The 26499-nt window shown below is 33.7% G+C and overlaps 2 protein-coding genes and 1 non-coding gene across 4 annotated transcripts; 1 reads left to right on the top strand and 2 right to left on the bottom strand.

Moving 5' to 3' along the window:
* The first annotated feature begins 13420 nt into the window (after window positions 1-13420).
* TRNAK-CUU (transfer RNA lysine (anticodon CUU)) lies at window positions 13421-13493 on the top strand. Its single transcript has one exon. It is a non-coding gene; the product is annotated as a tRNA-Lys (tRNA).
* Window positions 13494-14508: 1015 nt separating this feature from the next.
* Window positions 14509-16834, bottom strand: LOC112751024 (uncharacterized GPI-anchored protein At4g28100). Its single transcript, XM_025800001.3, has 2 exons — window positions 15989-16834; window positions 14509-14977 (listed from the first exon to the last, which is right to left on the bottom strand). Exons 1-2 carry the CDS (start codon window positions 16682-16684, stop codon window positions 14642-14644), a joined length of 1032 nt encoding a protein of 343 aa, XP_025655786.1. The 5' UTR covers window positions 16685-16834; the 3' UTR covers window positions 14509-14641.
* A 5240-nt stretch (window positions 16835-22074) lies between these two features.
* On the bottom strand, window positions 22075-25791 carry LOC112751023 (double-stranded RNA-binding protein 4-like). Of its 2 annotated transcripts, none has more exons than XM_025799999.3 (7): window positions 25653-25791; window positions 23790-24052; window positions 23172-23382; window positions 22979-23068; window positions 22835-22887; window positions 22620-22683; window positions 22075-22375 (listed from the first exon to the last, which is right to left on the bottom strand). In XM_025799999.3, exons 2-7 carry the CDS (start codon window positions 24033-24035, stop codon window positions 22323-22325), a joined length of 717 nt encoding a protein of 238 aa, XP_025655784.1. In that variant the 5' UTR covers window positions 24036-24052; window positions 25653-25791; the 3' UTR covers window positions 22075-22322. The 2 variants fall into 2 exon arrangements, with proteins under 2 accessions (XP_025655784.1, XP_025655783.1); XM_025799998.3 differs by lacking the exon at window positions 25653-25791 and adding an exon at window positions 24560-24667.
* Between the last annotated feature and the right edge of the window lie 708 nt (window positions 25792-26499).

The raw sequence follows: 26499 nt of genomic DNA, 5'->3' as shown, positions 1-26499 counted from the left end.
AAAAATCCAATCGTCAAAATGGCGCCGTTGCCAGAGAATGAGCAATGGTGTTATGTTATTGGTTATTGTATATATGTGAATATTGTGAATATGTTTGCCTTTTGCTTCTTTGTTAGTTCTTACTAGTTTTTAGGATTTAATTTTCTTGCTTCTTATTTGATTTTATTTTTATTTTCTCTTGCTATCATGAATTCTCACTTTGGCTATGAGTGTGATTACAACTATGTTGTAGGTAATGGGGGCTACAATGAAGATGTGTATCAAGAATGGGATAACCAAAGGTGGGAAGAGCCACATGCACATGATCAATCTTCATGGCAACAACCTCCACCAATACACTATGAAGAAGAGCCATTCTTTGATGCATATCAATCTAATGGCTATGGTGAACTCCCTTGTGACTTTCAAGAACCACCACCATATGCCTATGAGCCATACCCTCATCATAACCCTCAACCATACTCAAAAGCCACTTTTCACCAACCACCTTCATATGACCCTCATCCATATCCACCATTACAACAACCGTATGAGCCATATGAACCACATATAGAGCCACCACCATCTCAACATCACCACTTCCAAGAGCCACCCCCTCCATGTTATTACCAAGATGAACCACCTCAATTGTATGAAAATTTTCAACCACAAGATGAATACCACTTTCCACCACAACCTCCCATGGAAGAATATTCATGTCCATCAATCCAAGAGCCATATGATCCTAATCATATTATCCAGGAGGAACAAAAGTCAAGGGATCATCTCAAGGAAATATTGGATCAACTTCAAGCAACCATGGAGCGTGTTGTGCAACAAGTGGAAAGAGTGGAAATTATTGAACCACCACAACTCTACCAAGAAGAACCACCTTCCTACTATGAACCCTTCCCCCAAATTGATGAACCCTTCCATCCACCCCAACCTCCAATGGATGACATCCTTGATGTTCTTGTTCAAGGACAAGAGGAAATGAAAAGGGATGTGCAACAATTCACGGCCGCCTTGGATGAGGTGGTAAACCGGTTAGCATCCCAATGCTTGAACTCTCAAGGAACTCCCATGGCTACATGTGGGGAATCAAATGAAGAGCATAACATAAAAGAGAGATTGGTGGAGAATGAGGGAAGTTGCTTTGTATTGGAACAATTGGAGGAAGCTATGATTATTGAAGAAAGGGAAGAATTGGTTGAAGACTTAGGAGATGCGGAGCCCCCATGGGAATCTAGAATTGAAGAAAACCCCTCCAAGATGATTGAAATTGATGCTAGGAAGGAAAGTGCACACCTTCCAAGACATATTCCATATGAAGATTTGGATGGGATAGAGCAAGAAGTGAGTTCCCTTGGTGATGAAGATCAAGCAGCAAACCTTAGTGGTGAAGAATCCTTTGAGCATGAAGAACCTTCTCCCAACAAGATGGAAAGCAATGTGGAGGTAAATTTTTCTTACCCTCCCATTTATGACTTGAGTAGGAGAAAAGGTTTATATAAAATTGTTGAACAAAGGATTATAATTGAGAAGTCTTGTGAAGAGGTGGAAATCCTTAGAAAAAGGAGGATGGGAATTGAATACGCTTTATCAAAACTCTTGGAGTTGTCTTTGCCTAGGTTGCCATCTACTCCTTCATTTGAGTGGGTGAAATTTATTTCTATTAGCTTTATTATCCCACTTAAATATGGTTTGCTTGAAACGGATGGCCAACTTAGGGAGCTTTGTGGGATGAAGCGTAAACGAAAAAGGTTTTGTGGTTGGCGTTGTAAATCAAGGCTCATTATGGTTAATGCATCAAACATGAGATATAAAGGTTGGAGTAGTGCTCAAATAGATGGGTCTAGGAGGATTGTTGGCCACTATATAGAGAATTCACCTTACTCACCACCCGGTTGGACTAATAATGATGATCAACCTCAAGACGGGTATGAAAACAAAGTGTGGGATCCCGGATTACAAGAAGAGGATCAACTTTGGGAGCCCCAAGCTTGTGAAGAACTCCATCAAGACTTGGCTCAATCCATGAAGAATCTACTTGGGGCACAATGGAGAACCAAGCATTGGTGGGAGTTCCAAGATGAATACAAGCACAAGCCACCTTGATGAGGAGCTCCCCATAAGTCCAACTTAAGGACAATAAACAAAAGTGCTAGGTGGGAGACAACCCACCATGGTAAAATCTTTTCATTTTCTCTTTTATAAATATTTGGTAGAATTAGTCTAATTTCATATTTTGTTTAGATAGTTGAGTTTAATTGGTAGTTTAGTATGTTAAATAAGGTTTTAGGGTGTTTTGGTAGCTGTTTGGAGGTTTGGAATGCTTGGATTGGTGCAAAAACATAGAAAAATTTTTTTTTGAAAAATAGAGCACCATCCACGCGTACGCGTACATGGCGCGTACGCGCACTTCCAGCATTTTCGACCATCCACGCGTGCGCGCCATGCGAGCATACGCGCGGATTGAGAAGTTCCAACCTCCATACATTTTCCAGAGAGTTGTGCCTGCGCCGCGCCAACGTTGTGCCTCTGGCACAAACCCCACTTGCGCACACGCGCACATGACGCGTACGCGCCACTCTCGAAATAAGCCAACGACGTGTGCGCGCCATGCGTGCGTACGCGCGGATTTCTTTCTCCCATCCACTTTTCTTTTCTTCTCCTCTTTTCAACTCTTTCCTTCTCCTTTCTTCTTCCCTTCTCCTACCCCTCATCCAACACTTCCAAACACCATGGATAACCATTTATTTTAGTTAGTTAATTAGTTAGTCGGTTAGTTGATTAGCTAGTTTTAGTTTAGCTTTCATTTTATTTTCTCTCTTTTCATCATAAGTGTTGGAGTATTGACTTTGTTTACTATACATTGCTATATCCCTTATTGCCTAAATGCTATTTTAGCATGAATGTTTTTAGATAATCTTTGTTGGATTCTATGATTGAGGTTATATTTTGTTACTTGGTTTTGAGTTCTTCATGCTTACCTTTTGAAAAAATACCAAGTGATGAGAATTGTCTTCGAGCTTATAACTCTTTTGAATTGCATGTTGTAGCTAGCCATCATGTGATTTGAATCTTTTTCCTCGATTAGGCAACCTCTTGATGGATGATGTTGTGCATTTACCTTAATGCATTGTGTTCATGATTATATCCATCCATATGTTTGACTTGAATGCTTTTATGCTTCTCTAATGCTTGTCTCACCTTACAAGCTTACTTAAAGCATCTCAAGCACACTAGGATAAATGAAGTGCATGCTTCTTTTGTGACATAGCTTTTATGCTAATGTGTATTCTAAACCACGCAATTTAGAATTCACACACCTAATATTTCTTAATGTCACACTAATTCACTCACCTCATTCTAGTGATTTACCTCATCCCAACAATGTATGCTTCCTTGCTTTTATATCTTCTCATCTTATGGTGTTATATTTTTGTTTTTCATAACGAATGCACCACAAGCAACCATGGAAGTGGAAGAAAGAACACATAGCAATCCGGAGAGTCGCCGTACCCCCTTGCTCATCTTTGAGTGCACCGAGGACGGTGCAAACTTTTAAGTGTGGGGAGGTCGTCCGACCGGTCGGCGATTTTGGGTGACAAATTTCTAATCCCAACACTTTTGCATTTCATTTTAGGTTTTTTGGATTTTTGTTGCATTTTCTTATTTTTGCATATATATACACAATAAGCTTAGTCAAAATAATGAAATTTTCCAAGGATTTCTATCTATAGGGCACCAATTGATTTGAGTGAAAACTTTTCATAGAACTTGCTTGAATTATATATATTATGGATCATGTTTTGAGCTAAGAACACAATCTTGTGAGACTTGAGCCTAACGGTGTGGTTACATCTTATAACCACTTATTTTTCCTTCTTGTGTGCATTATTCTCTTTCTATGATTGTAATCTTTGATTTGTTTGATTCTTTATGTCCATTATTTTGTGTATTCATGCATTTATGTGATTGAGGCCATCATTTCATTTAGCTCACTTACCCAAATAGCCTACCTTTTATCTTCCTTTGTTAGCCAAATTTGAGCCTACGCTTAACCCATTTATTCTTTAATTTAGCACATTACTAGCCTTAAAGCGAAAAACAATAAATGTCCTTAATTTGGATCTCTGATTAGCTTAGGCTAGTGTGTGTGAGTATCATTCAAGTGTGGGAACCTTGGGACATTGGGTGAATAAAAGGGTAGTTTTGTAATGTTATTGGAAATATTGGAAATTGGGTACATACTCATGTATTGATCAAATGTAAAATCTTATGCATTGAGGTTCTTGTATATAAAAAAGAAAAAAAAATAAGAAAAACAAAAGAAAAAGAAATAAAAGTGAAAAAGAAAAACAATATGGAAAAGAAAACAAAAAAATAGAAAAAGAAAGAAAAAAAGAATAAGGGGACAAAATGCCCCAAGGTGAAGCTCAATAAGATCAATGCATATGAGTTGTGAAATGAAAAGAAAATGCATGAGTATGTGAAAAGGTGAAAAATGGGTAGCTAGATTAGAACTTAATTGTATAGGATGTCATAGGTTAGGTGGGAAGTTTAAGCTTATCAAAGATTCAAATTTCAAGCTCACTTGACCAAATATGCATCCTACCTTGACCCTAGCCCCATTACAACCAATGAAAAGACCTCATGATACTTGTATGCATGCATGAAATAAATGTTGATTGTTAGAAGAAAAACAAATCTTGGAAAGCATGAAATAGAGGAGAATTGAGTGAATCAGCCCTAAACACTTGAGCGAATAGAGTGCAAACACATCCGGTGAGGGTTCGATGCTCAATTACATGTTTTCACCTATGATCATCATTCTTCATGCAAGTTTGTAAAAATATTTAATAACTCAATTCAATTGTGGATTAGACTTGCTAGTCCTTAGCCCTTGTGCATATATGTTTCTTGGGAATTGATTTATTTTGACCAAGCACTTGCATTCATTTAGATAGTTGCATATAGGTAGATTGCATTTAGTTAGTTTCCATTGAATAAATGCCATACCCTTACTTCATTCTTGGTTTAAGCATGAGGACATGCTTGGTTTAAGTGTGGGGAGGTTGACAAACCCCAATTTGACGGTTTGTTTTGTATTGATTTTTGGGGATTTTATCACCTTTTACCCATATTTATTCAAAAAATAGCATGGTTTTGTATATTCTCCTTTAATTGTGCTTGAATGTGAAAACATGCTTTTTAGGACTCAAAAATAGCTAAATTTAATTCACCTTGATTCTATTAGATGCCTTGATATGTTTGTTAAGTGATTTAAGGTTTAGGAGGCAAAGATTGGATCAAGGGAATGAAGAAAGAAAGCATGAAAAGTTGGAGAATGCATGAAGAAATGGAAGAACCGGAAAGCTGTCAAGCCGACCTCTTCGCACTTAATCGGCCATAACTTGAGCTACAGAGGTCCAAATGATGCGGTTCCAGTTGGGTTGAAAAGCTAACATCCGGGGCTTCGAAACGATATAAGATTTGCCATAGTTGCATCGCGCATAAGGGCGCGCACGCGCATGGTACGCGGACGCGCCGATGGTGGCACATGACCCACTTAATGCAAACGTGGCCAGCAATTTTAGAAGCCTTGTGGGCCCAATCCAACTCATTTCTGATGCTATTTAAGCCAAGGATTGAAAGGGAATCAACATACTTTTACATACTTTCATACTTTAGATGTTAGTTATCATTAGTTTAGTTTTAGCTTAGTTTAGTAGTGAGAGTTAGTTTCTAGAGAGAGAAGCTCTCTCTTCTCTCTAGAATTAGGATTAGGATTAGGTTTAGTTCTTAGATCTAGGTTTTAATCTTTGCTTTCTTCTACTTCTACCTTTCAATTCCTTGTTGCTACATTCATTCTTCTTCTATTCTTTTGTTGTAATTTCCTTTATGTTGTTCTTATGTTTTGTTGTAGATCTACTTTTGCTCCTTCTATTTTCTTTTAATTCAATTAGAGGTAATTCATAATAATTGTGTTCCTTTTGATTGTTGTTGTTAATTCATTGCCATAATTGTTGTTAGATTCTATTTTTGTTATCAATTTACTTTGCTTTTCTTTTATGCCTTCCAAGTGTTTGATGAAATGCTTGGTTGGATTTTAGTATAGATTTTGTTCCTCTTGGCTATGGTAGAGTAATTAGTGACGCTTGAGTTATCTAATGTCTTTGTTGATTGATAATTAGAAGTTGCTAATTGATTTAGATACCACTAAAGCTAGTCTTTCCCTTGGGAGTTGGCTAGGACTTGTGGAATCAAGTTGATTCATCCACTTGACTTTCCTCCATTATTAGAGGTTAACTAAGTGGTAGCAATGGACAATTGTGGTCACAATCGAGGAGGATAACTAGGATAGGACTTCTAATTCTCCCAACCTTGCCAAGTGCTTTTTAGTTGTTAGTTTATTTTCATTGTCATTTACATTTCATGTCTCTTATCCCAAAACCCCAAAATACAACTCATAACCAATAACAAGACACTTTATTGTAATTCCTAGGGAGAACGACCCGAGGTTTAAATACTTCGGTTTATAGATTTTAGGGGTTTGTACTTGTGACAAACAAATTTTTGCATGAAAGGATTATTGTTGGTTTAGAGACTATACTTCAACGAGATTTCATTTGTGAAATTCTAAACCGTCAAAAATCCAATCGTCAAATATCTCGACAAATGGTCTAAGGATGTATGGACAAAGGCTCACTTTAGTGAACTGCCAAAGGTTGATAACATCTGCAACAATGCTTGCGAGTCTTTCAACATAAAAATCAAGCATGACAGGGGCAAGCCCATTCTGACATTAGCTGAGGAAGTTAGAAGAATCATTATGAAGAGTATTGTTGACAATCGGAAGAAGCTACAGAACTATCAAGGGATTCTCCCCCCTGTTCAGCAGAGTAGACTTGAAGCTAAGCCATGACAACGTTGTCTAGCCACTGGACTCCTCAATGGTCCGGCGATGAAAAAGAAGAACTCTATGAAGTTCATGGCTGGCCAACCAATATGGTGGTTGACCTGGAAAAAGCACACATGCAGCTGTCGCTTTTGGCAACTCACAGGTAACAAATTCAATAGTTACTTATTATCATCTACTTTCATGCACGATCTTTAAATAATAATTGATTTGTCTTTGTAAGGGATGTCGTGTATGCATGCAATATCGGCCATACAGGATAAGAATGACAAATGCACTGAAGACTATTGTCATGACTGGTTGAAGATGGAAGCATACAGGAAGACCTATTGCTTCAATATCAATCCAGTGAAAAGATAGGATCTGTGGGAAAAAACTCCACATCCAGCTCCCGTCCCACCACCATTTAAGGCCAAGCCTGGAAGACCAACGAAGAAAAGGAGAAAGGACAAAGAGGAGCAACCTACTGGGTCAAAGACAAAGATGAAGAGGAAGTATAACCCTGTTAGATGCATGTATTGTAGTGAGATAGGACACAACAAGAGAAGCTGTGCAAAGAAGAAAGTTGCGAAAGCTGAGGAGCATGCCAGGCAGCTACAGCTGCAACTAGCTGTGGTTGCCCCTGCTGCAAATGGGGCTGACCCTCAAGTAAGCTTTGTCCCAGCTGAACATAATCTAGCTCCAGTAGATATAGATCCATCACCAACACAGCCTCCAACAGTAATTGACATTAGCCAATCTGAAAGCATACCACCAACCCAAGAAACACAACAGGTAATCTACCATATGTGATCTCTTTTAAACATATGTGATTTCTTTTATAATCTAAATCTAAATCTAAGTCTGCCATTAAATTATGTAGGAACAAGTCACAGCTAAGCCACCCAAGTTAAAAGTCATTAAAGGGAAAGCCAGACTTCAGTCCTCTCCTAAACCTACTGTAGCTGCACTAGTCGCTATCTCTGCTGAGACAATCAAGGGGACTAGTTTAGTAACTGCTAAAAAGCTGGCCAACTTTATGACCTTCGTTCCTACTCCAGGCTTCAAGCCCCCAAGAAAGACTGATAAATGACTTTGATTGGTGTTGAAATATATTCTGGTTGAATTTGTTTTTGTGTGAGGATACTTTATGTTTTTTTTTGCACAAGGCAATTGAAGTTCCATTATCAACATTTTGGTTATCTATGTAATTGAAAGTTGTACTATGCCCTTTTATTTTGATCTAGCCTACTTTTTAGGTTTGTATCCTCATGTAAAACCTTATGACTTTGCTGTGGTTTTTATCCTTAAGACAATGTGACATCTAGCCTTCTATGGCAACTCAATGTTTAAGAGTACTTTCACTACTGATTATGTTCATTCCTTAGTACATCTTACTGTAACAGTGATTCGAATTGGTTTGGAACATTTGAATTGGATTGTGTTGTCTTAATCTAAAAAAACCAAATGCAACATCTATTCTCATTCAAGGGATTCATCTCATTACACCATGACATATCAACAGAATTTGTTTTACTTGGAACAAGATAACTGATGAACGGATCTTTGACGGTATAGAATTTCACAAATGAATTCTCGTTGCAGGTATAGTTTCTAATAATCCTTTCATACAAAAATTTGCTTGTCACAAGTACAAACCCCTAAAATCTATAAACCGAAGTATTTAAACCTCAGGTCATTCTCCCTATGAATTGTAATAAAGTGTCTTGTTATTGGTTATGAGGTATGTTTGGGGTTTTTTGAGATTTTAGACATGAAATGTAAATGGCAAAGGAAATAAACTAACAACTAAAAAGGTCTTGGCAAGGTTTGGTGGTCAAAGATCTCTATCTCTATCACTAACCACAACATGAGAATTGGCAAGGATCAATCCCATTAAGTCATCCTCTAACTAGTAGTAAAGGAAAGTCAAATGAGCTATATCAATCCAAGTCCATAAGTCCTAGTTCTCCACCAATTCAATTAGTGAGATCTAGAGTTAATGACTCCCAATCATCAATTACTTGGACATTATTAACTCAAGAGTTCCTAAGTTACCTTCCCAAGCCAAGAGCATAAAGTTCTACTCTAAAATCCAACCAAGCATTTTATCAAACACTTAGAAGGCATAAAAGGAAAGCATAGTAAAATTGTAAGGAAAGTAAATCTACTCTACTCAATTGCAAGGAATTAAACAACAATAAAGCAAATCAATAAAGGAAATCAAAACATGAATTGCATTAAAGAGAAAATAAAAGAACAAAAGTGCATCAACATAAAAGTAGAGAATTACAAGAATTGAAATACAAAACTAGAGAGAGGAGAAGAAGAGGAAGAAGAATTGATAAAGGAAAAGTAAATCTAAGCATGAAATTAACCTAGATCTAACCTAATCTTAATCCTAGAGAGAAGTGAGAGTTTTTCTCTCTAAAACTAACTTTCCCTCCAAAACTAATCTAAACTAAACTAAGTGTCTAAGGTGTGTAATCCCTCTTCAATCCTTGGGTTAAATAGCATCAGAAATGAGTTGGATTTGACCCAAAATGCACCATAAATCGCTGGCCACGAGTTGCACTTAAGTGGGTCACGTGCAACACCAGCGCGTACGCATATAGTGTGCGTGCGCACCCTTAAACGCGATGTAACTATGGCAAATTTTATATTATTTTGAAATCCCAGATGTTATCTTTCCAACGCAACTGGAACCGCATCATTTGGACCTCTGTAGCTCAAGTTATGATCGATTAAGTGCAAAGAGGTCGGGCTTGACAGCTTTGCGATTCCTTCATTTCTTCATGAGTTCTCCATTTCTACATGCTTTTCCCTTTATTCCCTTGATCCAATCTTTGCCTCCTAAACCTGAAATCACTTAGCAAACACATCAAGGCATCCAATGGAATCAAGGTAAATTAAATTTAGCTATTCTAAGACCTAAAAAGCATGTTTTCACTCTTAAGCACAATTAAAGGAGAATTTACAAAACCATGCTATTTCATTGGATACATGGGAGGAAAGTTGACAAAACCCTCTAAATTCAACACAAGATAAACCCTAAAAATGGGGTTTATCAATAACAAACAACAAACGATCACATTAACGACAACTACCACAAACAGGAAAACTATTAATATTTTCAATGCTTTTACTTCAGCTTCCAAGCTGCCCAGTCTCCATGCCACCTTCAACCTCCATTCATCATAGTCACTTTCAACCTGCAGTTCAGCCCCATAATCTTTATTTGTTCCACCTTCGCCCACCCCTTCATAGTCATCATCGTCAACCCACTTAAAGTAATTACAGTGACTGTCCTTCTGCAAATTCAAAAATCAGAAAACAAAAAATTGAATAAAACCCCAAAACACAAAACAACATGGAAAACCTTTAACTTCTTACACAACACTCACCCGGTACCTTAGACATGCACGGAATAGTCTATCTGGGTTCTTTGCTGTCCCAGATTTTCTTATCGCAGCCTTCAATCCACAGAAACATGATTCCTCATGGGTTTTCCTCCTGGTTCGCATTGAAGCGCTGGAACCATTACTGCCGTTCGACGGAAACGACACACCACCGCCACGGCCTCCATTTGCTGCCTCTATCGTCGCCCCAAACCAGCCAATTTCAACACTTACCCAGGCATATGGCCCTCTGATTGTTGAACGCGATGTATTTATCGTCGAAATTAGGATTAGGTTTCAAACACTGAGGGACTGATTTGAACTGTTTTTCCAAACTTACCTTGTTAGCAACTGCTAATGACACGTTGGACTATTCCACGGAGGCAGCTAATGTCACACGTCATCAAACATTAGCCAGCTCATCAACGAATTTGACGGAAGGACAAACATGATTAACTTGGGTATCTTTCAAGAACTCTTTTGATTAACTTTATCTTTCGGGGACTAAAATGAAGATCGAGGTATCTTTCAGGAACGAATTTGAGTATTAACTCTGTGAAATAATTAAGCACGACAATTTGATTGGAAGTTGAAGAGAGCTAAAAAAAAAAACAACAAAATCTATTATAGGATAATTAACTAAAACTTGGCTAAATCACTTGTTTAGGTAGAATTTTCCATCCACAATCTTGCAGAAACTCTTGTTATTACTTAATTCAACAATCGGTTAAGACTTTGTTAGTTTGAATTGGTTTTTTTTAGTTAAAAACATATTTTTTTTAAATAAAATATTTTTATTTAATTTTAAGAATTTGTTTGGGTGAATTTTAAAATTTTTTTCCCTAACTATCTCTTTTATAAAGATCTTAAAGAAAAATAAAAATAATTTTATATTTAGATATCTCATGTAAAATTTTTTTATTTATTAATTATATTTAGATATAATAATATAAAAGTATTTTTTTGTTTATTTATGACGTGAAAAATATTTTTTTTAAAAAAATCTTTTAAAAAAGGATATAAATCGTAACTTCTCACAAAAGATGTTTTTTCTATTATTTTTACTTTTAATATTAAAAATTTATCAAACACTTTAAAAAATAAAAAAATCTTTTGTCAATGAATTATTTTTTTAATCAATATAATGACACCCAAACGGGTCATTCTTAAACGCTCCTTGCTAAGTAGGAAGTGCTGCACTCTTTGTTAATTCATCAAATCTCAACTCTTCATTTATTATATTTTATAGGGTAAATACCCGTTCTGTCCTTTGACCTTTTTTCCGTGAAATATATCTCATCCTAATCATCTTTAAACATCAACCCGGCCTCTACTCATTAATAAAATTACACAAATCGACTCCTACAACCGGTTTATTACGTGTCTATAATGGTTACATAGACTAAAAACTCCCTCTTTGCAAAAAAAAAAAAAATCAAAAATAAAAAAATAAAAAACCCTCCTCCTCTCTTCTCTTTTTCCCTTTTTCTTCCTCTTCTTCTTCTCCTTTCTCTTCGCCCGTCACCATCATCTTCATCACCATCATCATCGAACTTCACCTTCACAACTATCACCGTGGCACCACCATCGCCGAACCAACTTCTTTTTTCTTCTTTCTCTTCCTATTCTTTTTCTCTTTTTCTTCCTCCATCGCGCCATCTCCAAAACTACCATCTTCTCTCTCTGTCTTGCAACCAACGGTCACCACAATTGTAGTTCCCTATTCCTCCTCTTCTCTTTCTCACCTTTACCTAATCTCCCTCAATAGCTAACCCCAAATCTACTCCGTCACTAAGATTCTCATCGTCTTCACTGTCCTTTGCGCCACCACCACTAACAACTCCCCCTTCCTTGATTGTTACTACGTCCAAAGTCATTTGCCTATGCCTCGTCCTCCACAAGCGTTACAAGAGTCCCATGTGGCATCTGGTGAGGTATTTAAGTTCATTACTAAAGTCTTCCGATTGCTCCCAAATCTTGTTAATGATATATGGATTACTAGCTTTATGATTTTGTCAAGGTTAATGCAGGAAGAGTTTTAAGGTTGTAGAGATAGATAGTAATGATAATGGATCTGAAAAAGTAGAAAAAGAGGAGGAGGATGAGGAGGAGGAAGGAAAGGTTGTTTTAGTCCCTGTAACCATTTAGGATTGATACCTATCACTTGGCATTGACACATCATATTCCACCTGAAATGTTAGACAAACAATCTGCTGCCAACTGGTCGTAGAGGTCAATTTGTCCAATTTTATTAATAGGTAAGGGTTGGGTTGAGGTTTAAGGATGATTAGGATGCAATATGTCTCACGGAAAAAAAAATCAAGAATCAAAAAAGGTATTTATTCTATTTTATATGAATGGTTTAGATTTAAAAAGGTAACATGATAATCAGATTAATCATTTTTGTTTGGTAAGTTTTGAATTTTTGACAAGTATTAAATATTGGGCTGAACTCCAAAACAAAAAAATATATGAATACTAAAAGCAGAGTATCTAATTTTTTGTTTTTTTTTTGTTTTTGTGTGTGCAAACTTGTTCATTCAGGCCATAACAAAAAATGATAATAAATAATAGAAATGTTTGGTAATCAAAGAAAATTAATTAAAAAAAGTCATAACATATCTTATTTAGCATTTATTAATTGTTGCGACAATTAATGAATACTAAATAAGACAAGTGCTTGCTATTTTTTTAATCTCCCTAGCATTACTGAATAAATAAATAAATTCAAATTGTAATCTTTAATAGCATACTAACTTTTAAAGAGTTCTGCTCTCCTACTTTTTTATGGAGGTTTTTGCCCACTCAAACAAGCACTAAACTTATTTGAATACATCTTTTAAAAAGTACTTTTATTAAACAAATATTTAATTTTTTTAAAAACTAATAATATTTTACTTAAAAAAAACAAAAAACATTTTTAATATTTGATTTTTTTAAAAAAACTTCTCTAAATGTCAAATAGTTTTTATCTATTGAAATAAATCTTTTGAAAAACAAACACTTTTTCCAAAAATCAATCAAAACGGACTGTTGGAGGAGATAGATTACTCATTTTTTCTTTCTCTAGTTTATTATTTTATTTTTTAATTTACAAAATATAGCATTAAAACATTTTGAGCTAAATTACGAACAAGATGCCCGTCTAGCTCAGTCGGTAGAGCGCAAGGCTCTTAACCTTGTGGTCGTGGGTTCGAGCCCCACGGTGGGCGACATATATTTTTGGTGTTATCAATATTAAAACTAGGTAGTTATTAGCTAGAAATATAAAACTATAAAAAGGATAGTGAACGCTCATTAATAAGTAGCAACTTATCTTAGTGTTTCCATACTTTTGTGTTGTTTCAGTGACTCATTGTTCGCATTTATACATAGAGAGGTCAGTTATAGTGTGAAGATGATTTCAATGGCTAGCTACGAAGTCACCTTCAATGTACAATTGGCAAAAGAGATCAGCATTAATCATTCTTAGTTAGTGTGTTAAGAACTAGTAAAAATCCTGTCCGCACAAAGTAGTAATAGTAATGTTATATATAAACTTTTAAAAGAAGTATTGAATAATTTACCGTTAGAATAATTTCAGCTAGTGAACTTGTGACAAATTCCTACCGTTAGAATAATTTCAGCTAGCAACAACCAACTTTCAAGCTTCAATACCGAGTGTGTAGAGACAGAAAGTCATGACAAGGAAATTGACATCACATAACACAAAACTCTCGTGAAACACACAACTGTCTCAAAACAATGCAACATTAAGTGATAGTGGCCTCAGCTCTCAGGTATTGTCGCTTAGTCCTTATTAGACATTAGCACATGGAAATGGTGTCCTACCAAAATATATAACCATTACAATTTTTTATATCATGTGCCTTGTTATAATTTAGCATGGGCTAAAAGAGATGTGTTAATTAAACTAACTCTTGAGTTGATTGAGTGGTCAGTTCACTCGTTCGTTTAAACAAGTGTTAAGAGTTTAAATTTTGCTTTATACATGTAATAACACATTGGCTAGTGACAAACCCTTTAACGGAGCTCTGATCCATGTCGAATTAGACATTGGCATGCCAAGTTGCGGGTTCCATGAGAAACCAAAAAAACTATACGAACTCTCGACTTGTATTGTTATACACTAAATCGATACACACCCTTGTACTGTTGCATCAAATGTGGGATCTACACTTGATCCAAGAATACAGAGGTGTGTGTTGAACCATTTACCCGGCAGAATGAGTAACAAAATGTTCTCATCGGTTAATAAACAAGAAAAATTACATTCCTAAGCACCAAAACATACAAACATAATCTACAAAATATCATGTTTGAATGTCAATCACTCAATCTTACTTGGTTCTCATGTGAGCTAGAAGGATAACACATTAAGCTGAACAAATAGTAGAAAACAAAATAATAACAAACAAAGAGAGATGGGTGCTTGGAGTTCGGCTGATGTAGAGTGATCCGAGAGTTCAGACGAATCAACTGCAAGTGGCATTCCATCACTGTTTAGTGTGCATGATTGGGGGTTAGAGCCATCAGGGTTCAACATCAGAGCGCGAAGAACCCCAGAAACCGTGTGAATATAAGTCGTTGTGTTCTTAGCTAGAAGCCATGTCAAGCCCATCAGCTCACAATCTTTGTCGTGGATCTTGGCCGTCCTGTCTTCTACTTTGCTTGAATTTGAAGCTTTATTGTTAAGCTGCATAGAAGTAATGCCACAATTAGGAAGTCTAATACTTTTTAGAGATAAATTTGGTCTTCGTCACTGATATCCGAATCATATTGTTAAAAATTTAACTAACTCTGGCCGTCTGTCCTAATAACGGTACCATGCCCAGGACTCAAGAGTGGCAGGGGAATGAATGAACTTACCACTGGAGTGTTGGAAAATGAAAACCACAGATGTTATATAATCTATTGCTCAAAAATGTGTTCAGTTGGAAATGTGATTCTGATTAAGGATCAGTTTTACTCCTTTTGCAGACAATTTGCAAGGTAGCATGTGTCAGAATGAAAAGTAATATATTAAACTTACACTTCTATGTTAAGGAACCATCATTTATGAATGTGGAAGGCTAAGAACAAGAACACTCAAATTGGAACATTTTAGCCACGTATTAGAGGGTAAAAAAAAGCATTGTTTATGCTATCTTCTGCATTTAACAAATAACACCACAATTTGTCATAATAAAGAAAGCCAGGTTAAAACTTTCCAGGAACTTATTTTGTAACATCAATTATCAAAAAAGAAAAGAAAGTTAGCAAAAAAAGACTATAGATAACTCAACTATCATCTTAATATGAAGAATCCAAAGACTTCAATTTTTTGTTAAATACCATGATAGAGACACTGCATGCAGATAACAATTTCTTGTTTTGTTAAAGAATTTCAAGAACTTTGGCTTCAATTGGTTCTTATGACTTCCGTGAAGCGCACAAGCTCCAAAGGCGCGTGAAGGATGGAGACATTGCAAGATAACTTAGAGAGCAACCAAACTCTCAAACAGAAAGATAAAACAAACACAACTTTACCAAATCACCAAACCATGAAGAAGATCAACATCAATAAAATGAACTCAAATTCATCATATTCAACAAAGATCCATCAAATTCTAAGTCACAAAACGAATCAAACAAACCCCAAATCAAAACAAAAACTTCTATTCTTTTTTTTTTTTCTATTTTGGGAAAAGATTAATAGAAAACTGACCCTGTAGAGTGTGTTCAAGCACTTGGAGCAGCCACCAAGACCAGGGAAGCCATTGACATTGTTGGTTCTACTGATGCAATTCTTCTCTAACCTTCTCACAGTTTTATCCCCAACAAGTTCACCATTTTCATTAACTGAAAATGCATCTGGGCAACTCAGAGGGTGAAGCCTTATCCCACAGAAGCAGAACACAACATCACATGTCTCATTGGGTCTTTTCAGCTGAATCCCTCTCACTTTCAGTGCATTCTCTAAGTCATTCACACATGTTTCTGAGTCATCTGGTAACAATGGCATCTCATATGATGATGATGATGTGTGGGTATGGCTATGGGTTAATGCAGTGGAAGAATATGCAGAGTATAACCATGATGCAAGAACAGGGCAGCACCGTGTGCGGTGGAGCTCCATGTCAGAACCACCACCACCACCACCGCCTCCACAAGCATTCTTTATACCGTCAAAGAGTTCATCTGAGAGTGTCAAGGGGCAACCTTTGACATCAGATTGTTCAGGGAATGCAGGGATTGTTGCTGTTGATGGATGAGATGGGCCTGGGCTTGGGCTTGTGTTTGGGAGGATGGGCTTAAGGGTTTGAAGGGTTGTTGTTGATGATGAGTCATTGCACATGCAGCAATGGAAGAAGAAGATGATAATGCAGAAGAGGAAAAGGGTTAGTGGTAGTGGAGCTGACATGGTGTTTGATGAAATGTTTCTGAGAGAAAAAGATAGAAAGGAAAAAGGATTGGTTTTTGTATTGTTTTGTTTTGTTTCTGCTAACTAAAAAAAGTTAGTAAACACCAAGAGAATGTAGGTGTTGGTTATAATAAGTGGGTGGGAAGCAAAGGGGTAAAATAAAATGGTGGTGGGGTTGGGTACTTGAGTGAGTAAAGTTTGGCAATATGCCATTATTCTAATTTCTAACTAGTTTATTTTAGATCTATAAGACTAGTTTAACTCCATAAAGTTAAGAGTAGGGATTAGTGTGTATTAATGTATTATCATGACCAAATCATTCATGGAATAGAAGGACTCAATTTGACTTACATTGTCTCATTGAAGTCACATTATTTTGATGTTATGTTTTTATATTGCTATTTTGTGTTCTTTTATGGTTTAGGCTTTAGGATGTATGAGTATTAGTAGGTACATGGGTATTTAATACATGGCATTTGTGTCCATGGCTGATGGTTGGAGGGAAGGTTAGTATCTTTCACATGATTGGGAGGGTTCATATTCAATGAGAGTAACAACACAGAGGTGTGAGGTGGCCATGGTTTAATTGTTTCCACCACCACTTGCTGTAACCTTTATTCTTTTCCTACTCCTCCTTTTGAATTACTATATAAGCTTATCCATTTTCTGGTCTTGGTTACGGTTTATTCTTGCAATTCTTTAAGTCAAATTTTATTGCATTATATAATTATGTTATATGGAATAAAGTATTGTGCAATAAATGGTAAATTTGAACAAAAATTTAACATGATCCACTCGGGATATCTAAATAAATAAATGAATAGTCATAGATAAATGGAAAGAATAAGTAACAAGGACATGGAGGACGGTGAAATTTCATTTTAAGTAATTTCGGGACACAGAAATAATGATATCCTATAAAAAAAAAAAAAAAAAAAGGTAGAAACACAAAGAAACTGAAAAAAAAAAAAAAATCTAAATGAGAAGGTAATAAAGACATCCAAGCATAAATGAACTTATTGTGGACATAATAATGAATGAAAATGTACAGGTAAACAATTCATAATCATTCAACTTTAAACTATTATAATTAATAATTATTAATTTTGTACTTTTTAAAAAAAAAATTTAAATAATTATTAACTAATGATAATTAATTAATATAAAATATAGTTCAAAAATATTTATTAATTTATTGTTTGTTAGACCCTATTATCTAGCAAGATTAATAATTAATATATATGTTATAAATTATACACATATTCACACAATGATATATAGACGCGGAATACAACATGATATGATATGCAAATATATTTATTTTATTTATTTTTTTGAAATTTGAAAATACGATATATATTTAAATATAAAGTATTTTTTAAATAAATTATTATAATATTCTAATTTTATTGATATTAAGGTACAAATTAATTCTTTTAAATCTTCTAAATATTTTTTTAATTACATAAAATATTTAGGATAATTTTTATTAATAAATAATAATATATATTATTTCCAAACTTATTTAAAAATATATATTTACAATAAATTAGACAAGTCAATATATAAAGATATTTAAATATGTCTAAATGTGTTAGAAAAATTATCTTATATTTTATTAAGACATAATTAACTATAAAAAAATGCATATCAAACTAATATGGTGCTCAAAATACCACAACTCAATAAAATATCTATGCTTTTCAGCGTGAGAGAGCATAATGACATGTTTGATTTATGAGAAAATGATAAATAAGTCATTGACCTTTTATCTCGAAAATAAATAAGTTATCAACTAACTAAAAATATAAAAATATTTTTTACTTTTTAAAACGTGAGACGTGTAAGTCCTCTAAAGAATCTATTTGTCTTTATATATTTTAAATAAAAAACTTAAATCTCTTATATTTTAAAAAATAAAAAATATTTTGACATTTTTAATTAATAAAAAATTTATGTATCTTTAAAATATAAAATCAGGAATTTATTTAGTTTTTTCTCTTGATTTATATAGGATAAGCCGTTGTTGTTATTTCTCAAAATTTTATCCAATCATAAATATTATAAAGTTAAGTTTTGATAGTCACTTTTGCAAATATTGTTTCCATAATTATTTCCTCCAAATTTTACTCTATTTCAAACTAGATTGACGAAAAAGGGATTTGCAAAGATGGGCATCAACTATTAATCCAAAAGCCTAATCAATTGGCTTTTTTCTTATTTAACTTGATTACTTGAGAAATCATGCTTTTGTGTTGTTTCCTTTAATCCTTTATTCCCCCTGGATTGTGCCTTGGAACAAAGTGTTGCTTTCTAAGTTTGTCACGTGACCTCATTGCCCATATGTTCTAATCTTTATTTATGAATCAAATTTCGTAGTGCTTTTTCCAACATGGTTAGCAATTTACATTTTTTTAAAAAATAAGTCAAGGCTGTCACATTGCTCCATCTTTCATTCTCCAATGCCCCAACTTTCTCACTCAAATAATAGTGGGATGCCTCAAATCATGTAATATATATCGAAAATACAACAAGGATATTCTATTTGAGAGTTTCCATACGTTCCTTTTGGCTTTATTTGATCTATCTCTTAACTTATATGTAACTTATCTCCAGTAAAAAAAATTCTTGTTACCTCTTCTTGTAAAGGGTAGACTATTTCACTATTACATAATAAATAATACTCAGGTGGTTTTAAAGCAAGTATAAGGTGTATTCTAGAGATTTAACTACTATATCAGATTTTATAATTAAATTCATGACATAATAAAAATGTTATATTAATAAAATATTTTGTTAAATAAAATAAATATATTTAATATTTAATTGAATATTCTATTAATTTTAATATTTTTGTTATGATAAAAATTTAATTATAAAATTTAATAAAGTACAAGAATTTAATTAAAAAAATATATAAAAATTTAGTAAAATTATAAGAACTGATAAAATAATTAAATTTATTCTAAAAATACTAATATAATCGTTTATTTATTTATAGCATATAAAAATTAAATAAAAATAATAAATTATTGTAAATAGTTTTAAAATTAATAAATATACAAAAAAATTAAAAAAACACGTAAATATTTCCATTGATAGTGGACTTTGAGTTTCACTAATTACTATAACTAGTAAAGAAGTTGTTGATGACCACCGGCACCTAGAAAGTTCAGCAACCCATGTAGTTTGAAAATTTGCAGGATCAAGATTTTTTAAAACGAAAAAGATGATAAAGTAGTAAGAAAATAATCGTTTTTAAATTAAAATAATAGAGATATACATTTTATAAATTATAATTTTTTATTTTAGAGAATTTAAATTGAATATTACTGTCGTAACTTTCATAATAGGATCTAATATAAGAACCATATAATTTTTCGCGAAACACATCATTTCGATTATTTTAACTATTAAATGGAAGCAGAAATCTTGAACTTAGCTTCTACTATGCATGAAAGTATAATATTTAGATTTAATCAATTAGTGGCTTACTGGCTTTGATGATGATGCAGGTTAATTAATAATTACTTTTAACAATTCTGCAGTTCCAATATAATACAATATTTTATGCTTATATATGTTATGATGGGCTTATTTTTTTGTGCTAGTTAAGTCCACATTCCACAGGCTATTTTGCAATTTGTATGATTCACTTCAGTTTTATTATGTACTGAAATTTTTATATTCATTATACATACATTATGCAGTGAGTAATGCTATGGTGAAAAGAAAAATTAAGTGAAAAATGAAGATTACATTCTTTACAATAAAAAAAAAAAAGAAAATAAAAAAATTAAAAACATCATGCACAATGCATACTTCTATCAAAATATAATTACAATCTTTACTTTTCAGCAAACGTCTCTCTTCACCAAAGAAATTTCCCTATTCAGTATCTTCCAAATTGGTTTGTTACATAATTTTGATACCACATCATGTAGGTTTTTATTTAAAATTAAAGGTAGCATTCAAACAAAATAACGAATATTGACATTGTAAAAATGATAAAATTTAGAGAAAATAAGATTATGCGAAAATCAATATGACAAGATTCATTTCCATCCATATTCTAAGAATTTAGGTATAGCTAGTATTTATTGTGCCGAAGTAATTCTTAAGAAAAACTTGTCTTAGAGAAATAAAATCTGTTCATTAAATTTTCAATGCACTGGTGTGAAGTGTCCATATATTGTCATCATGCATGTCCCTTTCGCTAGAGAGGAATGCTAGGGGCAGCAATTTTGGTATTTTGTAACCATCAATTAGTCATCAATAGTATTTTTAATGGTGTGAGATTATATCTAATGATGAGAAATCACTCACTTTTATTTTGATGGTTAAATGTTAGCCATAAAACACAAAAGTTGCTGCCCCCTAACTAAATTATCAATGCATTGGTTTGAAGTGCCCATCTAACTGAAAAACAAAACATAATGCAAAGCAATAACTTCCATATTCATATTTATATTTATATTGGTATTCAGTTCTGCTACACTTCCAAGTATTATTATCATTTAAGTTTAATCAAATAGACTCAATACCAACAAAAATTACTCTCACTAAAAGAGCATGATTATACGCACAAGATACGTGTCGTCTCCTCCTCCTCCGCGTTCCTCCTCCTCCCTCTTCTCTTTCTTCTTAGCGTTTTTTCTTCTTCGCGTATTTTCTCCGCATTGTCATTCTTTTGTTGCAACTGTTGTTGTTGCATTTTTTTTCTTTTCTTCCTCCTCTCTTTGGTGATTTTGCACCCTAATGTGTTTTGAATTGTGTAAAACAACGAGACCAAATGCATCCTAAACCGAAATTACTTAATGATGACAATACACAAACAAACTCATTTTAAAACAAGCACAAACCAAGTCAATTTTGAACAAAAATATATCCAAATCAATTTTAAATCAGACAATGTCATCAATATGACAAATCCGATGATAACGATAATAATAATGACGATAACAATAACGACGATACATATTAGAAGAAGACAATGACAATAACGATGATGATGATGGAGGAGAAAGATGAAAAGAAAACGGAAAAAAAATTCCATTAAAAAAAGAAGAAGAAGGAAGAGGAGGAGAAGGAGGTAATGAGGAGAAGTAGAAGCTGTAACATCAAAGAATGTACGGTTGAACTTGGTTGGTTTAATTACTTGAATGCGGAATTTTATTGATATTATATATAATAGGAATTGGAAAAAAAATTGGTATACATTTTTTATAAAATATCTTTTATCATATACAATTTATAAAATAAAAAAATGGTTAATTCAAGAATTGAATTCATGAGCTTTTAGTTTTATTATAATGTACTTACCATCCTGATTAATTTAGAATTTATTATCATTATTATTATCATATTTAATTTATAAAAAAGTAAATTAATAAACACATGAATGCATGACTATATCATAATGTTAGTACTAAGTACTGCTACAAAATAATTTATCACAAGAACCAAACACCAAATTCATATAGAGAAGTTAAATAGAAAGTTAAACAAGCATATTAATTTGTCTAGTCAGCTTTCAAATACTAGTGCAGTAGATAATTAGCCTACGTAGCATATTTATATATTTGAAGTATCTGTGCCAATAGCATTCATCCATTTTTCTTGCCTTTTGTGAGATGCATCATTGTCTTTTACCACGAGTTTTCTCAAAAGGTACATTCATAACTTGAAAACCTAAAATTATACCAAGAGAAACCATTGTTAGGATAATGCAATGCAAGTGAGAAACCTTTCAAGTTAATATGCTAGTGGACACAACTTTCCAACATAAAGAATATATGTATCCAAAGAAATAATAAAAACTAAATTAACAGAAATTAGCATCTATCTTAGTTCATTGTTCAATATAAACGTCCATAATATTACTAGTGTACCACTTAACGGAAAACACAGAAAAACTACTAAGAAAGAAACTGACCAGGTTCCCTAGTTTGTTTCTTGCTTTCTAAGTTAATGCTGTCAAGCTTTCGCTTAATTGGACCCTGAAAAGACAATGAAAAATAATAGATAACACGTTTCTTAAGAAAGTGCAATAAAACCATATGATTTTATATGTATGACAATACATCATTTCTCTTTGTAAATTTTTTTTGGGATACGGTTTTCTTGTTACACAAGAAATCAACAACTTACTGGGGTATCAGTCATTTGCTTTGAAGAACCTTCAAGGAACTTATTGCTAGTTCCTGATAAAGACCACAAATGATTACCATCATTAAGACATATAGTTAAGGATAATGGAAGCCAAATCTACAATTAGTGAGAAATTACTCTTACTCGGGACAGATTGCTTGGCATGATGTAGTTTTGTGGGCATGTTGAGCTTGGACTTGATTATTTGATGAAGATTTCGACATGAACTGGAATCTGCAGAAGGATACACGCCATAAGAAGCAAAAATTCTGCGGCTTGCGCAGCCATTTATTCAGATACAAGGATAAATCATAAGTCCAAATTCTTCAAAGTATACCTAGAAGTGATTGGATAGTTACAAATGCTGCGAGCTGTTCTGCCTCTTTTTTGCTTTTTCCGACTTGACCGGTGTAAATTCTACCATTAAACACCAACGTAGAGATGAAGACCGGATCCAATTCGCTTTTTTGACTAGTTGTATATTGGAGACTTCCTATGTTCTTTTGGACAGCATATTCATTCAGGATTGATTTGCAGTATATTAGATCCTAGGTCAAAACAAAGTACCTTCAACAGTTAGTAGAAATTAACCATAGCTTAGTTTCTTGAAAATGCACAGCAATGTATAAACAAGATCGGGAGTAGAAAACTATAAATTTCATGAACTTTCCAAACCTATGTTGTGTTATTACTAAAGGCTCTGATAAAATACACAATATCTAACCATAAAGCTCTGTTAAGAGTGTTCATTCATATGCTATTGATTCAGAACAATGAACAAACTAAACCTCAAAGACTCGAACACTCTTCAATAATTAGAAATATTTAGAATTCCTTGGAAGTATATCAGCATTTATATATGTATATACAGAAATGGTGCATTTATATACAAATTCAAACCTAAGTTGATAAATTTGTCCATAAAATTTATGGAACCACCTTAATTGTAACTTACAGGAAGAACAGTACATTCTTCAATATTGTTTGTGTCATGGATAATTATCTTAAGTGCAAGTTCTGCAGCATCCTGCTCTGCTTCTTTTCGATGTGAATATGTGAGCCTCGACTTGAACTCCCTTCCATTCACCACTACTGTCGACCTGAACTTCGGTGCATGCGCAAATCCTTCGTTGTCTGTTCGATAGACGGGTAATGGAAAACGAGATTTCTGAAGATACTCTTGTAATTTGTTTTTGTGCATCACTACTACTTATATGCCTGAAGAAAAATATAAAAAGTTACAAGGGCTAAAGGAATATAACTGAAGTTTCCATGTAGAACTCAGAAACATTACTTATTAGCTTATCAGTTCAAAATAAATCACAAAAAATAAAAAAACGGAAGTGAATACATTTCCATATATTAGTGAGGAATTAGTCAAGTCCTATCCTTAGCAATTAATGTATAAGAGTTGTCTATGGCTTCATTCATGAGAACTCATGCATCATGAAATTGGAAATTTTTTCTCAAAACATTGTCCTTTACATCAGAAGTTTGGAACACACTGATGTTAAATTAGAAATAAATAAATAAAACAAATAAAGAAAAACACAACCTTCTACTGAGTTTATTAACTAGGACTTTTTGTTTCCCAGCAGAAGAGTTGTAACATTTTCATTGTTTCAAAATATTCAAACTTCCCATACAGGAATATGGATTATAAATATTTATATGGAATTTAATTATATGCTAGGAAAAGAGAAAATGATAAAAAGGATAGTTCACCTTTCTCCCTGAACTCTTGAGTGGTTCAAGCTATGAGTTTCTTTTCAGTTTTCACCCCACACTTTCTTGGCCTTGATTATTATTGTTATTATTATTATCACTTACAAGTTATTACAAGAAAACTGCTCTTTTCTTATTCACTCTGTTTTTTCTTGTCTATGACTATGTTGTCTGAACAGTCAAACTTTGACCAAACACCACATGTTATGATTAAAGAAGCCAAAGCTGAAGAATGTTTTGCATGATCTGATCGTACCAAAAAAAAATGATGGTCATGATTATGGATAGACCATCCAACGGTTCATTTTTATTTATTATTAAAACATTATTTTCAGCCTACTACAAAAAAACAAACTGAACTTTAAGCACCAAATTAGTGTTAGACACCTGGACAAAAAAAAAAGCATCCAATTGTTGAGAGGACACAAGTTTAGATGTACAAAACTACAAACTAAAAACAAGGCAAGAGAAATATTGATGCAAAAATGTATCTGCTTTGAAATACTTAGGTGGCCAAACCACACACTCATTTAAGCAGGTCAAAATCCAGTGTAAAGCAAATATTGCCAATCTCCATAGAGAAGTCATTGCTCAACAAGCAAACTAACAATAAAATTTGAAGTTGGGAAACCATAACCGAATTATTAACACACTCATATTTTAGAACCACATATTTTTCATAATAATGTAATTTTCCTTATACAGAATGCCATGGATTTGCAAATGTTTATAACACTCTTTTGTTTTTCTTAGTTTGTAGCATGATAATAGTTAAGATACATGATCTCATAGGATAACAGTAAAGAACAATTAATTACTATAAAGAGATCTTAAACACTAAACTGTAAGCTACAACTAGGAATATCCTCTAAAGAATCAATAAAGCATAGTGGAATTAAAAAGGATGATAGCAATTGCAAAAATTGAAAGTTCAAAATTAACTGAATAAAAATGAGAAAATCAAGACATCAGTGGTATTGATGTTATGGCATTGCCAAAGTTCTCTGACCCAACAGATACAGAATTTACAGAACTATGATACATATTCAGCAACAATAGAGATGTGATTTCAATTTGAGTTGATGTATCTTACTTTCTTTCATCCATTCAATAAGCCTCTAGCAATCATTTTCCGAAGAAGTTTCTCCGCCATGTCATTCTCACCTTTTCCAAACAAAGCACGAATAACGATTTCAAAAGTCATAGCATTTGGTAAGCAACCGTTGTTTTCCATTTCCGACAGCAGGGCCAATGCTTTTTTAGATAAGCCCTCTTTGCAGAGCCCATTGATCATAATAGTGTATGTCCTCACATTTGGACGATAGCTTTTAATGGAAAGATCTTGAAAAATCTCTTTTGCATCTGTAAGTCTTCCACCTTTGCATAGGCCATCAATAAGTATATTATACGTGCATATATCTGGATCAATGCCACTCTCTTTCATTTGATTAAATAACATAAGTGCCTTGTCAACTTGTTTGATATTGAACATCCCATCCAACAAGGAATTGTAAGTGATTATATTAGCAGGTTGACCTTTATTATGCATCTCAACAAGAAGCTTTGAAGCACAAGAGATTCTCCTTGATTTTCCCAAGCCATCAATTAGAGTACTGTAAGTTACCGTGTTAGGAACCAAGTTCTTGCGACGCATCTCTTCAAAGAGATTCAAGGCATCATCCATCAATTTACTTTTGCACAAGCCATTAATAATAATATTGTAACTTTGGATATCAGGAGCCATTCCTATCTGGGCCATTGTGTCAAATATACATTTTGCCTTGTTTAATTCGTTAACCAAGCAATACCCATCCATTAAACAATTATAAGTAACCACAGTTGGTTCCACAGCATCTTTTGTCATCACAGCCAACACACTCTTAGCATCTTTGATATTTCCCTCCTTACATAGTCCATCAATCAAAGTAGTATACGTATGA

This window comes from Arachis hypogaea, chromosome 15, assembly GCF_003086295.3.
Source record: "Arachis hypogaea cultivar Tifrunner chromosome 15, arahy.Tifrunner.gnm2.J5K5, whole genome shotgun sequence".
In the NCBI taxonomy this organism is placed as follows: Eukaryota; Viridiplantae; Streptophyta; class Magnoliopsida; order Fabales; family Fabaceae; genus Arachis; species Arachis hypogaea.
This window is presented reverse-complemented; position numbering and strand designations above follow the sequence as displayed.